Source organism: Drosophila innubila, chromosome X (genome assembly GCF_004354385.1).
Source record: "Drosophila innubila isolate TH190305 chromosome X, UK_Dinn_1.0, whole genome shotgun sequence".
In the NCBI taxonomy this organism is placed as follows: Eukaryota; Metazoa; Arthropoda; class Insecta; order Diptera; family Drosophilidae; genus Drosophila; species Drosophila innubila.
This window is the reverse complement of record NC_047626.1, coordinates 1,792,589-1,807,387: the sequence shown is the minus strand read 5'-3', so window position 1 is coordinate 1,807,387 and position 14,799 is coordinate 1,792,589. Positions and strand designations below refer to the sequence as shown.

The 14,799-nt window shown below is 31.6% G+C and overlaps 1 protein-coding gene across 1 annotated transcript; it reads left to right on the top strand.

Annotated features, from left to right (window-relative positions):
* Positions 1-2,162: 2,162 nt before the first annotated feature.
* Positions 2,163-14,227, top strand: LOC117794257. The gene is made up of 2 exons (XM_034634844.1): positions 2,163-2,540; positions 13,514-14,227. The coding sequence occupies exons 1-2, from the start codon at positions 2,180-2,182 to the stop codon at positions 13,552-13,554; spliced, it is 402 nt and encodes a 133-aa protein (XP_034490735.1). The 5' UTR covers positions 2,163-2,179; the 3' UTR covers positions 13,555-14,227.
* Positions 14,228-14,799: the final 572 nt, after the last annotated feature.

Below are 14,799 nucleotides of genomic sequence, written 5' to 3'. Positions count from 1 at the left end.
ATTGGGAAAAATTAATTGGGAAGGCGATAGAATTTAAAATTGGGAAAAATAAATTGTAAAGGCAAACATTTAAATTAATTGGAAAAATAATTTGGGAAGGCAAAAACTAAAAATAAAAACCGACATTGAAAAAAATGTATTAGCTTTTTGTTTTTTAATTAAAACTTGTGGGTAATTCAAATCATGCTATTTGTTATATGTAAATATAGCAGGAAAATTGATTGACTTACACGCTTTATTGCTACTACAAAATACTCAGAAATGTGAAATAAATTGTTGACTCTCATCGACTATCAATTCGCGGAATTGACAATTAAACAGAAGCTTGACTTCAATTAATTTGCTTTTGACTTTAATTGCAAACAAAGCTCACATATTTTACAACTGAAGGTTCGAATCTCCGAAGCGGAAAATTTCTGAGTTGATAAATAGAAAAATTCCAGCGAGTATATTAAATTCCATTATATGGAACTCTTGTTTTTTATATATTTTTCTCAGATCAGCTGACACACAGCAACAGCAGCAACAAAATGAATATAAAACGCGCTGCATATCCGTTGCACTGTGGAGCAAATGTAACAATTTGTGGCAATCACTTTGAAACTAAAATCAAAATAGTGAAAGTTTATATAATTTGGCAAAAGTATAAATACAGTGTCATAAATAATGTATTTATAATATTTATTAACAGCTAATTAAATGGTACAGTAACAAAAATATAATTCAAAACTAAAGATACAACTTTTATAGAAAACTCTGCGTTTAATAATTAATTATTATAAATATAATTATTAAAGCTTCTGTAGAATCATTTTTTTCTTAATTATTATTTTTATTCGAAGCACATCTGGATTTAACTTTCTATTTTAGATTAAAAAAATTATTAAGCTTTGAAAATATACGTATTAAGAAAGATAAAACTTTTATAGAAAACTCTGCGTTTAATAATTTAATATTTTAAATATAATTATTAAAGCTTCTGTAGACTCTTTTTTTTTCTTAATTATTATTTTTATTTTAAGCACATCTGAATTTAGCTGTCTATTTTAGATTCAAAAAATTATTTAGCTCTGAAAATATAAAAAATAATATTAAAAAAAATCGATTTTTTGTATTAGAAAATAGTTATTTTTACCATAGTGCAGCGTGCAACGTGCCGCGAATTATTAACGGAAACGGAAAGCGTCAAGTGCTGCTGTTGTTGCATGTGTGTGTGTGTGTGTGTGTGTGTGTGTGTGTGTGTGTGTGTGTTAAATAACTTTAACCCATGTTTCATGTTTCATGCCAGCAATTTCAATAGCTTAACCTACTGCCACAAGGGGCAACGAGGACGTGAAATTAAATACAAGTTGCAACACTTGCAACAGCAACAACTGCAACAACAACAAGAACAACAAAATATTGCACAAAAAATGCAACTGTTTTTGAACCCAGTCCATCCACCAAATAAATAAAAAATAATAAAAAAAATACATATTTGAATAAAATAAATTAAAAACAAAATATAAAAAAAAAACTTATAATAAAGGAATATACAAAAAATGAAGGCAAATAATCAGGAATTTAAATGAATAATAAATCAACTGAATGCGAAATGAATGCAGCAAAGAAATCGAATTAGTCAAGAGAACAACACCAATTGTCAGCGACAACAGCAACTGGAACCACAGCAACAGCAACAGCAGCAACCAAAAAATAATTGCAATCAATTGAATTAAATTAAATATAATTATTGTGGCAGCAAGAAGAAGAAGCAGCAGAAGCAGAAGAAGAAGAAGTAGTGCACAATTGAATTGTATAGGTAATGGTGGAATTAATGGGCCATGCTGTGCAGCAGCAACATGCCGACGACAGCAACAGCAAACGCAGCAGCAGCAACAACAACAGCAACAGGACAAAGCGACAGCTGACAACAAAAAAAGTAAAGCTGAAATGTGGCACAACAACAACAGCAGCAACAGCAGCAACAACAGCAACACCAGCAGCAGCAACAGCAACAGTAACAACAGCAGCAGCAGCAACTGTTGCTGGCAAGCCGAGTGACAGCAGCAGCAAAAAGCATTTCAATTGCTTTAAACACACAACAACAACATGCGACAAGCACAACAACAGCAACTGCAACACTGCCAATAGCAATCTAAGAACAACAACAACAACTACATCTGCCAACAACAACAACATGAACAACAGCAACAACAATTACTTCACATGCATACAAAGTAAATCAAGCATGTTGTTCTCACTGCTTTTGCCCATGTTGCTGCTGTGCTGCCTCTGCCCAACAGCAACTGTTGCTTTGCGTCTGACCAACGGCGGCAACAGTCTGAGCAAAGGCGCCACCGCCAACAAGGAACAACTCAACATCGGCCTCATCGCACCGCACACGAACTTCGGCAAACGGGAATATCTGCGGAGCATTAACAATGCCGTTGCCGGACTCACAAAGACCCGGGGAGCCAAGCTCACGTTCCTCAAGGACTATTCCTTCGAGCAGAAGAACATCCACTTCGACATGATGTCCCTGACGCCGAGTCCCACTGGTAAGCGACTATCTTCACTTTTCTATGCACTACTAGGGTTTAAATACATCGAGAAATCGATAAGTCGATTGATCGCGAAAGCGATTTTCAAGTACAATATTTGTTTGAAGATTAATCGAGTTAATTAAGTTAGATTAACAGTTGGGACTTACATCAATTTTTTCCCTACTTAACCCTTGACACTTTTTCAAAAACATCGAGAAATCGATAAATCGATAAGTCGCTGATCGCGAAAGCGATTTTCAAGTCCGATATTTGTTTGAAGTTATATCGAGTTAAATAATTTAGATTAACAGTTGGAATTTACATCAACTTTTTCCCTACTTAACCCTTGACACTTTTTCAAAAACATCGAGAAATCGATAAATCGCTGATCGCGAAAGCGATTTCAAGTCCGATATTTGTTTGAAGTTATATCGAGTTAAATAATTTAGATTAACAGTTGATACTTACATCCATTTTTTCCCTACTTCACCCTTGACATTTTTTCAAAAACATCGAGAAATCGATAAGTCGATGATCGCGAAAGCGATTTTCAAGTCCGATATTTATTTGAAGTTATATCGAGTTAAATAATTTAGATTAACAGTTGATACTTACATCCATTTTTTCCCTACTTCACCCTTGACATTTTTTCAAAAACATCGAGAAATCGATAAGTCGATGATCGCGAAAGCGATTTTCAAGTCCGATATTTGTTTGAAGTTATATCGAGTTAATTAAGTTAGATTAACAGTTGGGACTTACATAAATTGTTTCCCTTTTTTAACCCTTGACACTTTTTCAAAAACTTCAAACTGTCATAACTTTGTTATAACTGAACCGATTTTCTAGCGATAAATCAATTTTATCTTGTTTTTACTTCTAATTTGATTCTGCATCAAATTTGGAAAATTGAATACTTTTCCCTCACTGTCCATTTTCTCTATGCTTCTGATTACTGTCTATTTTTACTACACTTTCCCCTAGATACTTATTTCCAAACTTTATACTGTCATAACTTTGTCAAAACTCCACCGATTTCCTTGCGGAATGTCAATTTTTTAATCAATTGATCTACATTTTGATTCTGCATCAAAACTGAAAAATATAATTTATTATCCCTCACTGTCTATTTAATTCATGATATCGATCACTGTGTATTTTTACTATACTTTCCCCTTGACACTTTTAAACTTTTCATACTTTAAGCTGTCATAACTCTGTCAAATCTCAACCGATTTCCTTGTGGAATGTCAATTTTTTAATCATTTAACCTACATTTTGATTCTGCATCAAAACTGAAAAACTGAATTTTTTTTGCCTCACTGTCTCTTTTTTCCATAGTATCGATAACTGTCTATTTTACTATATTTTGAATTTTCCCCTTGACACTTTTCACAAACTTCAAACTGTCATAACTCTGTCAAATCTTAACCGATTTCCTTGCGATATATCAATTTTATCATAATTTGACCTACATTTTGATTCTGCATCAAAACTGAAAAATTTAATTTTTTTGCCTCACTGTTCCTTTTTTCCATACTGTCAATTTTTCTAGACTTTTCCCCTTGACATATTTTTGCACTATTTCAAAAAGTTCACATTGCCATAACTCTGTCAAATCTCAACCGATTTCTTTGCCAGATATCAATTTTATCATAATTTGACCTCTTTTTTGATTCTGCATTAAAATTCATTGCCAGAGTCTAATTGTGATTCAAATCTAACTCTCATCACTATCTCAAAAAAGTGTCTAAATTGTATCTTTCATCGGAAAAAGTTATTCGTCGTGAATTCTATGGAATGCTCGTCGTGAACTAATTGTTCGTTCAGTCGAGATTTAATTGAGTTACTCACAAGACCAAGTTACAAAGAGAAGTTTGCATGTATTTATATATATATATATGTATATAAAGGACTAGCAGGTCCTTGACAGCACTTAGTCGAGGAAGTTGCTGCTGGGCGTAATTTTCTGCTTTCAAGACTCTTAACACAACCTTCTTGAACTTTGTTTTATTTGCCAAGGAAGTTACTTTTATGTGCTTATTTTATAAATATTTTGAAGCAAATTACTTAAATATAAGTTAGTGAAAAGTATGATAAAATAGTTTGAGATATATGTAATTTGTAAAAGAAATATTGGAATTTCAAATATAAGCTGAGATCTTAAATAAACTAAATTAAATATTTTACTTATTAAAAAGGACAAAAAAGTTAAAGTTAACTCATTCTTTTTGTGTTTAATTCAATTAAAATGTAGGTTGAGCAAAAAACTTATGAAAGAGTCTGTTGCGAACGACTTATTCATATGAGTGTGTACTCACACATGCATGAGTACCCGTATATGTGAATATGTATTCATGTCTAAAAAATTAATTTTGTTATCCTCGCTGACAGGCAAAAAGACTGATTGGCCCTCTATTTCTTCCTGTGTGTGTGTGTGTGTGTATGTATGTGTGTGTGTGTGTGTGTGTGTAATTTATTTAACACTATGCAATTTTTCTCAAACTAAGGCCAAAAATGTTGGCCAAGAGCAAAGGACCAAGTCCAATGGTTAAAAAAAAAAAGAGGAAAATAAAACGAAAATATTCTTGAATAAATTGATAAAAATAAAGTCAAACAAACCAAATTTACACGATGTTTAATGTTTGCTCTCTCTCGCACATACTCTCTCTCTCTCTCTTTCCCTCTCTCTCTGTCTCTCACACACTTGGCTGGTTTATGAATACGCAAATTACAACACATCACAAATGTCTAACGACTGATTGCCAAACATATTTGCTTTCCCTCTCTTTCATTCACTTCCCATGCCCTCTCACTCACTCCTCAACTCCTTTTACATGTCGGTTGGGAATTTACAATGGTTTTCTATTTTATACACACACATATCTGCACACACAATTTGTATTTCGAACAATAGACGCATATATGTGAGCTTGATTTGTATTTTGAGTGGTTCTCGTTCTCATTAGCCCAGTATACCAAAGCATACAGAGGCTTATCAATTTGTGCGAGTGGTTATCTCTCCCTAAAAACATCTAGCACTCAAAGACAATAAGAGTTGAGGGCAGATTAAGTTAAATTATCGACAAAATGTTCATTATTTTGATAAAATTTTGCAAAATACAACAACTTTTCATGGCATACTTTTGTGGGCCCGCTTAAGGACCTCTTTTGCCAATTTTACGCAGAACTAATAAAATAACAGAAGCCAAAAAAATTCAGCTCAAAACTAGTCGAATCTGACGTTAATTTTTACTCCTTTTTTTATTTTTATAATCCAGCAGATGCATTTTTCTGATTTTAAGACGCTCTCTTGGGCTGATATTTAACAAAATCGTCTAACGATTTTTGAAAGAACGATCAATAACGATTATATTAAGATCAAGTTCATTAAAATCTATCTTTAGCTTGACAAAGAAAGTCCCATATTCAAATTAAAAAAAATAAAAAAATAATTATTATTATTTTTTTTTTTTATTTTATTTATCTATTTTTAAATAGTTGTTATTCATGTTAAATTTTTTTTAAGTAAGGTCCTGCGGCTGGGTTCGATCCCTCCCATGTCGCGCTGTAAAAAGTCATAGAAATAAAAAAAAAATAAAAAAGAAAATTGTTTACCCGCCAAGTTACAGTCATTAAAATTAATGATTGTTCCACAATTATAATTTTTTAATCCAAAAGAAAAGAAAAAAAAATATTTTTTTGCCCATTTTAATTGTTTTTAAATTTGTATTTTATTTATGATGATAATTAGTTAACGTTTATTGGGCATCTAACAGTCGATCAACTCAACTGTAGACTTTCTTACTTGCTCTTCCTATTGTTCTCCTTGTTGTTACTGTTGTTGCTTAGTCTCTGGCACTTAGTTAAGACTCTCCATTGATTGCTTATATCATGTGTTGTTTGTTGTTAAAGGCAAAATTCACTTTCTATTGAAATCAGCGCATTTTCAACCCAAATCAAATCTATGTTTCCTTTGTACTTCTCCACTCACTTCTCACGCCTCTTTCACATTTCATTCTCAGCCAGAGCTTGCGGCAAAAGTTTACAGATTTTCATTTGGTTCATTTGAAAAAGAAATTGTTCGATAATTGTATGGAAATTGAATTCCATTTTTGCAGCCAACGCCCTGTATGCTCATCCTGCTCATCCTGCTCATCCTACTCATCCCGCACTTTCTGTTCCTTGCCTTTGCTTGTTTAACCATTGTTATGAGTAACTGTCTGTCTGACACTCTGGGCCATTTCAATGGGGCATCATCATCAGAGGTTGCAACTTGGCCTAGTCAAGCAATTGACTGGCTTCGATCTGGCTTCATCACTTGTTTGGCATTCTTTGGTTACCAATTGCAATGAGTTGGCCAGATGTTCAGTTGGCCAGAAGGCCAGAAGGCCATTAGGCCAGGCCAGATGCCCAGCTGAACTGTTGGCCACTTGTAATTGGCAAGTGTTGTGAGTCCAAATCGAATATCGATTTTTTTTTACAGCAATTTATACACAAAGAATAAAGCATAGTAAACAGAAATACAGTCATATTATTACAGTCATATTATTATAAAACATTCAAATAGAAAGCGCATTTTACTTATATGTAAAATAATTTAGTTTAAATAAAAACATACAAAAAAGGAATTGAGTTAAAACAAAGTGAATGCAAATTAAAAATTCCTTATTAATTATATATATTTTTAAAACTCGCTAAGGCTGTAATTAAATATTATTCAGCTCCTTGCAACGTCTTGTTCCTATAATTTCTTATTGACTTGTTTATTTTATTTTATTATTTTTAAATTTATTTTCTAATAAATATTATACATAAGTTTCTTTTAATGTATATGCAAATCTTTTATTGTAAGTTATACATAAGTTTCTTATAATGTATATGAAAATCTTTTATAACTTACAATAAGAAACTTATGCATAATATTTATTAGAAAATAAATTTAAAAAAAATAGTTTTATATACAGTTCAGTTTCAGTTTTCTTTTTCGGTCAGATTGAATTTAATTCTTATTAACTACGAGTCCTACAGAGTTAAAAACGAATATTTTTAAATACTTAGCCAAAGTGCAACGTCCAAAAATACCTTTTAATAAATGCCATAAAAAAATATAAGGCCTGATATATTTTTTATAATTCCATAAAAATATTAAGTTCAAATACATGTCAAATTTAATTCAGAATTCGCAATCTCTCTCAATTTGAACAGCTTAATGGCTACCAAAAAATTAGGACTATGCCTCACAACAATTAAAAGAGCGAAATAATCGATTGGAAGCACTAAATTAGAGTCATGGGTTCATTTAAGAGTAAATTAAAAAAAATTTTAAAAGAGCACGTACTGTTGGAATTTATGTTAAAGCAGAATTTTGCTTGTGCGTCTTGCTGGCGCACAACTGCATGTATATTTTGTTTCAGGCTCGCAACAAATCGGCAACTAATTGCTCGCGTGCTTGTGCGCCTATTTGGCGCAAAAACACAACGGAAAGTGCACTGTGAGCAGAAAGAGTTAATAATAATAATAATCAGCAAATTTTAATACGTAAAGTTTACTTAAACAACTGCAGCTGAAACATAAATCAGGTTATTAATATTGGTTGTGGTTGCAGGCTTAATCTAATAACCTGAGGCTCTCGCGCTTGATTGTGTGTCAATATAATTGAATAGAAAATATTATGATATTATATGCACCACAACTTTGGGGTAAAAATGATTACTGGGCATTGGGCTTAGTTACATGGCAGCATGGCAGACAGACAGGCAGCCTTTTGGGCCTGGCTAAAATGTTTCTAGGTCGTCGATTTGCATGTGTGTGCTGTTTGTTGTTTTCGACTCGTAACTGAACACCGCCATCAACTTTGATGGCCTGATTATCGAGTTAAGTTCAGTTAAGTGGCCAACAGCCAATAGCCAGCCAGTTAGCCACGTTAGCGAGCTAGCCAGACAACTGAGCGAGAAACAGCTCTGTCTGTGTTGGTCTTTTAGTTTTACTGACCTGGTTATAACTACTCGCTTTTGTTGTGTGTAATTGCATAACCTGCTAATTGTCTCGTTATGCCAACAACAATAATAATTTCAAAACTCTTCAAGGATTCAACTATTATGGCTATTGCTTTGATGAACTTGGCCAAAATTATTGTATCATATTGAAATTGTTTAGCTTGTTTGTTTGCCTGCATTTGAAGCATGCACAACTTGGCGTATGCGTAATATGCGATTTGAATATTTTAGCAAATTATGGTTTTGACTTGTTAGCAACTACAGTGGTCGCTGTGCGTAAGAAATGCTTCCATAATATACATTTAAATATCAAAAAAGATGGCAATAAAGTATAAATAAAAATAAATAATTTTAAAAAAGAAATAAAATTTAAAAAAAAATAGTTATAATAAAAATAAAACTCAAAAATATGTAAAATTATAGATTTCAGGAATTTTAGGCAGTATTTTTTATTGTGTGTCCCACTGTGCGCCATGCATATTTCCAAAAATACGGCGCCACAGAGACGGCTCTATAAATGAGTCTTTTTGAGAGTGTGTTGGTATATATAAATTGTGTGTGTGTGTGTGTGTGTGAATTTAATGACTACCCCATTGTTGCTTTCAATAATTGATTGAATGACTGCACCACAAATCGCTTTACGCTCCATACGAACAGTTGTTGCTTTTAAATTCGCTTTGGCCAAAGTTGCCGTCAGATATACGATTTTTCACCATCGGTGAATTGGCTTTTTACATTTTACGCCGCGACTGTCAAACCAAAACCGCAGCGCTTTTTGCTCATACAGCATTTGGTCACACTCTTAATCATATTAATACAAAAATGTTGAAAGCTAGACCGGTGAGCACCGGTGAAATACATAAGCTTATTTAATTCTCATCGTTCACACGACACCGCCGATTTTTTAACAATAAGAGAAACGCTTGTGTGATGGGAGCTTAAAAGATTTTTCGCTATTTTTATACCCGATTCTAAAACAATAAATAAAGGGGTACATTGTGTTCGTTTGAATGTATGTAACAGAATGTATTCATCAGAATCAACAGCCGAGTCGATATAGCCATGTCCGTCTGTCCGTCCATCCGTCTGTCCGTCTGTCTGTCCGTGTGAGTGCCTAGATCTCAGATACTATAAGAGATAGAGATACCAAATTTGGCACACAGTTTTTTATAGACTTCACGCAGCTCAAGTTTTTTTTTAATTCTTGACACGCCCCCTTCCACCACCGCAAACCGCAATAAAATCACCACACCCACAGTTTTAAAAAAAATACAGTTTTTATGGCAAATTACGTTTTCTATTAATATTATCTATAATATCACTTAACCGCAGCAAGATCAGACAAAAAGAACTGGAGTAATAGCTAACCAAAGTTGTTAATAAAGTTATTTTTTCAATACAATCACCTAAAAGTATGCAGTAGTTTTTATTAGGTAATAATTTCTATAAAGTACTTTTATATATATTGAAATAAGTAACGGGTATCCTACGGTCGGGATCTTGACTATAGCCTTTCCCATTTGTTTTTTTTTTTACCTATAACATGGTTTTCAAATTTTCGATTTTTCCGATTTTCAATAAATCACTTTATTGTGTTGAGAGCAGCAGAAATCGCAGAGCCATTTTTCTTGTCTTCGATTTTCATACCCAAGGGCAGCATCTGTGCCACATGCCACATGCTGCAAGTTGCAAGTTGCATGCTACATACGGATATATAGTACATACTGCTATATGTTAGTAAGATGTCGGTATAATTACTCACCTCGTTATCATTTACAGCGATTATCCATGTCAGCCTGACAGGAGACTTTTCCTATCTCATTTTCTCTTTCACTCTCTCTCTCTCTCTCACTCTCACTAGCTCTTTGGCTCTGTCTCTTTCTCTGTCACTCTCTCCACTTGCCTCTCATCATGATACCAATTACTTTTCATCACATCAGCTGAAACGTTGTTAGCCTTGTTTACACATTGTCTACATGCAGCATTACAAAATACGCCGAGTGCCTCTCTAAAGTGCTGCCATTCTAGCCATTTTATGGCTAAAGCTAGAAAAATTCAATAAATTCTATCAACTAGAAATATAGTTAATTTAATAAAATAATTTGATTCGAATATTCGAATATTTTTGTATTAATATAAAAAAAAAACAGAATAAATCTTAAAGAAATCAAAATAATAATAGAAAATTTAACTAAGAAAAAAAATTCAGAGCACAAAAATTAAGAAACATAAATAAGAAATATTTATAAAAATTTGGGAAAGTTGCTGGCATATCATAAGATGAAATATATATATAGCCATGACTTTGAGATATCTTTTCTCAATTTTAATTCATATATAACCATTTTTTAATAGGCTATTTCCACGACCACTCACATTTGGCTCATTTGGTCACATTTGGATGTGGCTCATTTTTGGCTTTCCACGACCAAATGTGAAACTGTTAAGACACTCAAAGCAAAGCAGCTGTTCGGCTTCTGTGCACAAATTACAAAAAGCAGACAATAACAACATTTTATTATTTATTATGATATTTTAATTTGCGCAAATTTAATGTCTACCGATTTTATTGATGAAAACAGCTGGTTAAGGTGATAATTGCTATTTTTTAAGAGCTTATCGATAAGCATCGCGTGTTCGATAGAAAAATACTAAAATTCACGGGGTCGAATGACAAAATATCGGCTCATTCATTATGGATGAGCCAACATCATCATCCGGATTTTGTACTGAAATGAAGTCCACATTCGGGCCGGATGATGAAAATGGCGTCGGATGAGCCAAATGTGCTGTCGTGGAAATAGCCTATAACACGTATGCATTTTCCTTTACAAGAGTATAAAACTTGCATCATATATAAATTGATTGATTTACTTAAAAATTTTAAATCGTCATAACTATTGAGATGTTTATCCAATCCTACAATCCAAAAATATACAGTGTCATAAGTTTTTTTTATAAAAATTTTCAGTTTTATAAATATTTAATGAATGTTTTATTGAAGAGATTTAAATTTAGAAGTCAGCTTTTATTATTTTTTTTTAAATATCTTTTTTTTAATTTTATTATATTTTTATTAATATATTAATATTTTAATAGAAGTAATGAATTTTTTTCATATTGCCATGCAAAATTTTGATTGAAATATGGATTATAATCATCAAATTTTCCTTTATTATGTATATATATATTTTTTTTTTAATTTTTAAATTTTGTCATCAGAATTTATGAATTTTTTTGGTATATTGTAATTGAAAATTTTGTTTGAAAAAAGAACTGTTATCTAAAAATTTGCTTTTAATATCTATATTTGTTTTTATTTTTAATTAAAATTTATTTTCATAATTTTTTTAATTTTTTGAAGAATTAATAAATGTTTTTTAATTTATAATGCAAAAGTTTTATAGAAATAGGTATTCTAATCAAAAAAATTTGTTTTAAATTGCTTGCAAATTGTAATTTGAACAATCCTAATGAATGATTGACTGACATGATTGATTCTAATGAATTTGGTACTTTAATCAATAGAAAAAGGTATGCCTTTTTTTATCATTTTTTTTTAATAGCTCAGCTGCATATGTAAAATCTCAATAAATTCAGTTATATTTTAATTTTGAACCTCCTAGGTCTTATAATTTGGGCTGTGCAATGATCAGGCAGTGAGTCAGGTCAAAGAGTTTTATGTATATTAATTTAATATTATATTATTTAACTATTTGATGTCAAGAAATTGTGGCAACACTGCCTCAAACACACACACTCGTACACAATTACCCATCGATTGACCACAGCAAAAGTAATAACAACAACAACAACAACAACATTGACAACAACAACAAAGTGCACATTAATATGCTGTTGAAGCATGTTGCTGTCGTTAAGCGGCAAGCACTTTCAACACCTGACTGTCAATCCCTCTTATCGATGAAGGAGATGCTAAGTCTCTTCCGATTGAGCACAACCCCCTCGCCCTCCCCCCCTTCTCTCACCCCCACCTTTACAGACACTCTCGTCCATTATTAGATGCTAAATAGCACTTGGAATGCAATGTGGGTCCAACTTGAACACTGTCTGAAAGCTGTTTAGCATGAATTGTCGACACCGAGTTTAAGTTCAACTGAATAATGGAGTCTCCCTCTTCTTCTTCTTCTACTCATGTTCATTAGGATTGTCACAGATAAGTAGGCAAAATACTACGTATCTACAACCATAATCTGCATGCGTTCAGCTGTACTTTCATGCTGTATTTTCTGTATCAACGTAGATTTTAAAGAGTATACAAGTAAGAGCTATTTTAAAATTGTCGACAACGAGTTTAAGCTCAAGTTATTAATGGATTATTTAAAATTATGATATGTGTTCCATTTTTAAAAAACAATCTAAAATACAAATTATTTTCAGCTGTATTTTTATGCTGTAATTTCTGTGTCAAAGTAGATCTTAAATACTATAAGAGTTAGAGCTACAAAAATAGCTGATATTACTTGTATAGTCTAAATGCAGAACAAGTTTAATTTATTAGCCTTCACCATCGAAAGTTTATAAATATTTAAGAGAAAAAAGAACAGTCTTAAAGTCGAAATTGATAATGGAAAATAATATAATTTAATAATATTTGCTGAACATTTTATTTCAATCTGTTAATAAACAGATAAAATAATTAAGATTTAGCAATAAATATTTATTTATTTATAAAATTGAACCTAGTATACAATACCTAAGCTAATAAATTTTAAAGTCATAAATATTTTTTCATAAAAATTACTTATTTATTAAAATATTTTTTTTAACAATTTTTTTTATTACAAAAATTTTTTTTTGTCTTCTGCCTAAATTAAATTTCAAAAAAATATACATTTTATTTGCACTGAGCAACCTGAGTTCAAATACGGTCAGGGTTGTCACTATATTTTTTTTATTTTTATTACTTTTCATTTTATTATTATTTTTTTTTTTACTAATTTATGTTTTATTTTTATTTCATTCAAGGTGATGGAAAGGCAGCGAAGATACGCTTACTGGGCATCTAACAGTCGAGCAACTCAACTATAAAATTCAATCTAGTGCGAACTTTGATAGCCCCAAATTAAGTCATGCTAATAACACTGAAACGCAATTTTAAAGAGAATTAGACGGTTTTATACTTAATATATATGGTTCCAATTTGACAACTAGTAAGAAGTCAAATGTTGTTCCGTCTTTAGTTCGTTATAGAAATTTAATAAATGCGTTTCATATTTGTTGTCACTTAAAATCTTTCTCTTGTGATCCTTGTGATTGCTGCTCCAAACAGGATCAGCAATCTCAAGGATGACTTGAGGCAGATTCTTAATCAGACTTATTTGTTGATCAAACAGGATAAAATGAAGTTTATTTTTAAACCTAGCCAAATCGATTGTGGACAAGAAGGTGGCAGATCAAGCGAAAATTGATAAATGACAACATTTAATCGATCAATGGGGTTCTAGAAATCAAATTTGTGTACAAATTGTTGTCACATTCTAACGATTTTTAAATAAAAAAGAGGTGCTTCTACCTTTAGTTCCAATATATATTATTAAGAGTCGATTAAACTAATCTTATATCTGTGTTTTCTCCGAGGAAATAAAACAGAAAACTCTTTGACAAAGTTTGAGAATAAAACTACGGTAAAAATTCCTTTCAAAAAAAAAAACACTTTTGAAAAATTTTATTTTATCTGAAAGAAAACAAAGAATTACTAATAAAAATTTTAACTGCAAAAACTACATTATTTTAATATAAAAATTAAATATTACTTTTTTTTTAATTAAATTAAAAATTACTTTCTCTCATATTAAATAATGCTCCTATATATATTTTTAGATCAAATTTACTCAGATAGAAAACATTTTCTTAATAGTAGAATATATTACTCAATTAAAGAGCAATTACAATATTAAGCTGATTTTCTTAAATACAGAAAATAATTTTTTTCAGTGTAGAATCTAGGCATTCAATGTGATAACAACAACTGAGATCTGTTTGAAAACCACTTTAATGAGTCCAAGTTCGTCTCAAAGACTAAAAGGGAAATCTCACACACTCACACTCACATTCCTAATCACATTCACACTCACACTCACATTCCTATTCACATTGCGATGCGGATTCGTTATCAAATGTGTGTGGCATTCAATCGATGACAAGTTGAAGCTTTGTCAATGCGACACGAGTGATAAAAGCGAGTTGAGAATTCTTGAAATTTCACTTTTCTTTGGAATGAAAAGTTTTCCTTGCCGCATTTTTCCACTTGT

Excerpts from the sequence above, each read along its gene's own strand:
- LOC117794257 (XM_034634844.1), top strand. The coding sequence starts at position 2,180 with ATGAACAACAGCAACAACAATTACTTCACATGCATACAAAGTAAATCA. Across the intron at positions 2,541-13,513 it reads CCTGACGCCGAGTCCCACTG|GTGATGGAAAGGCAGCGAAG; the intron begins GTAAGCGACTAT and ends ATTTCATTCAAG.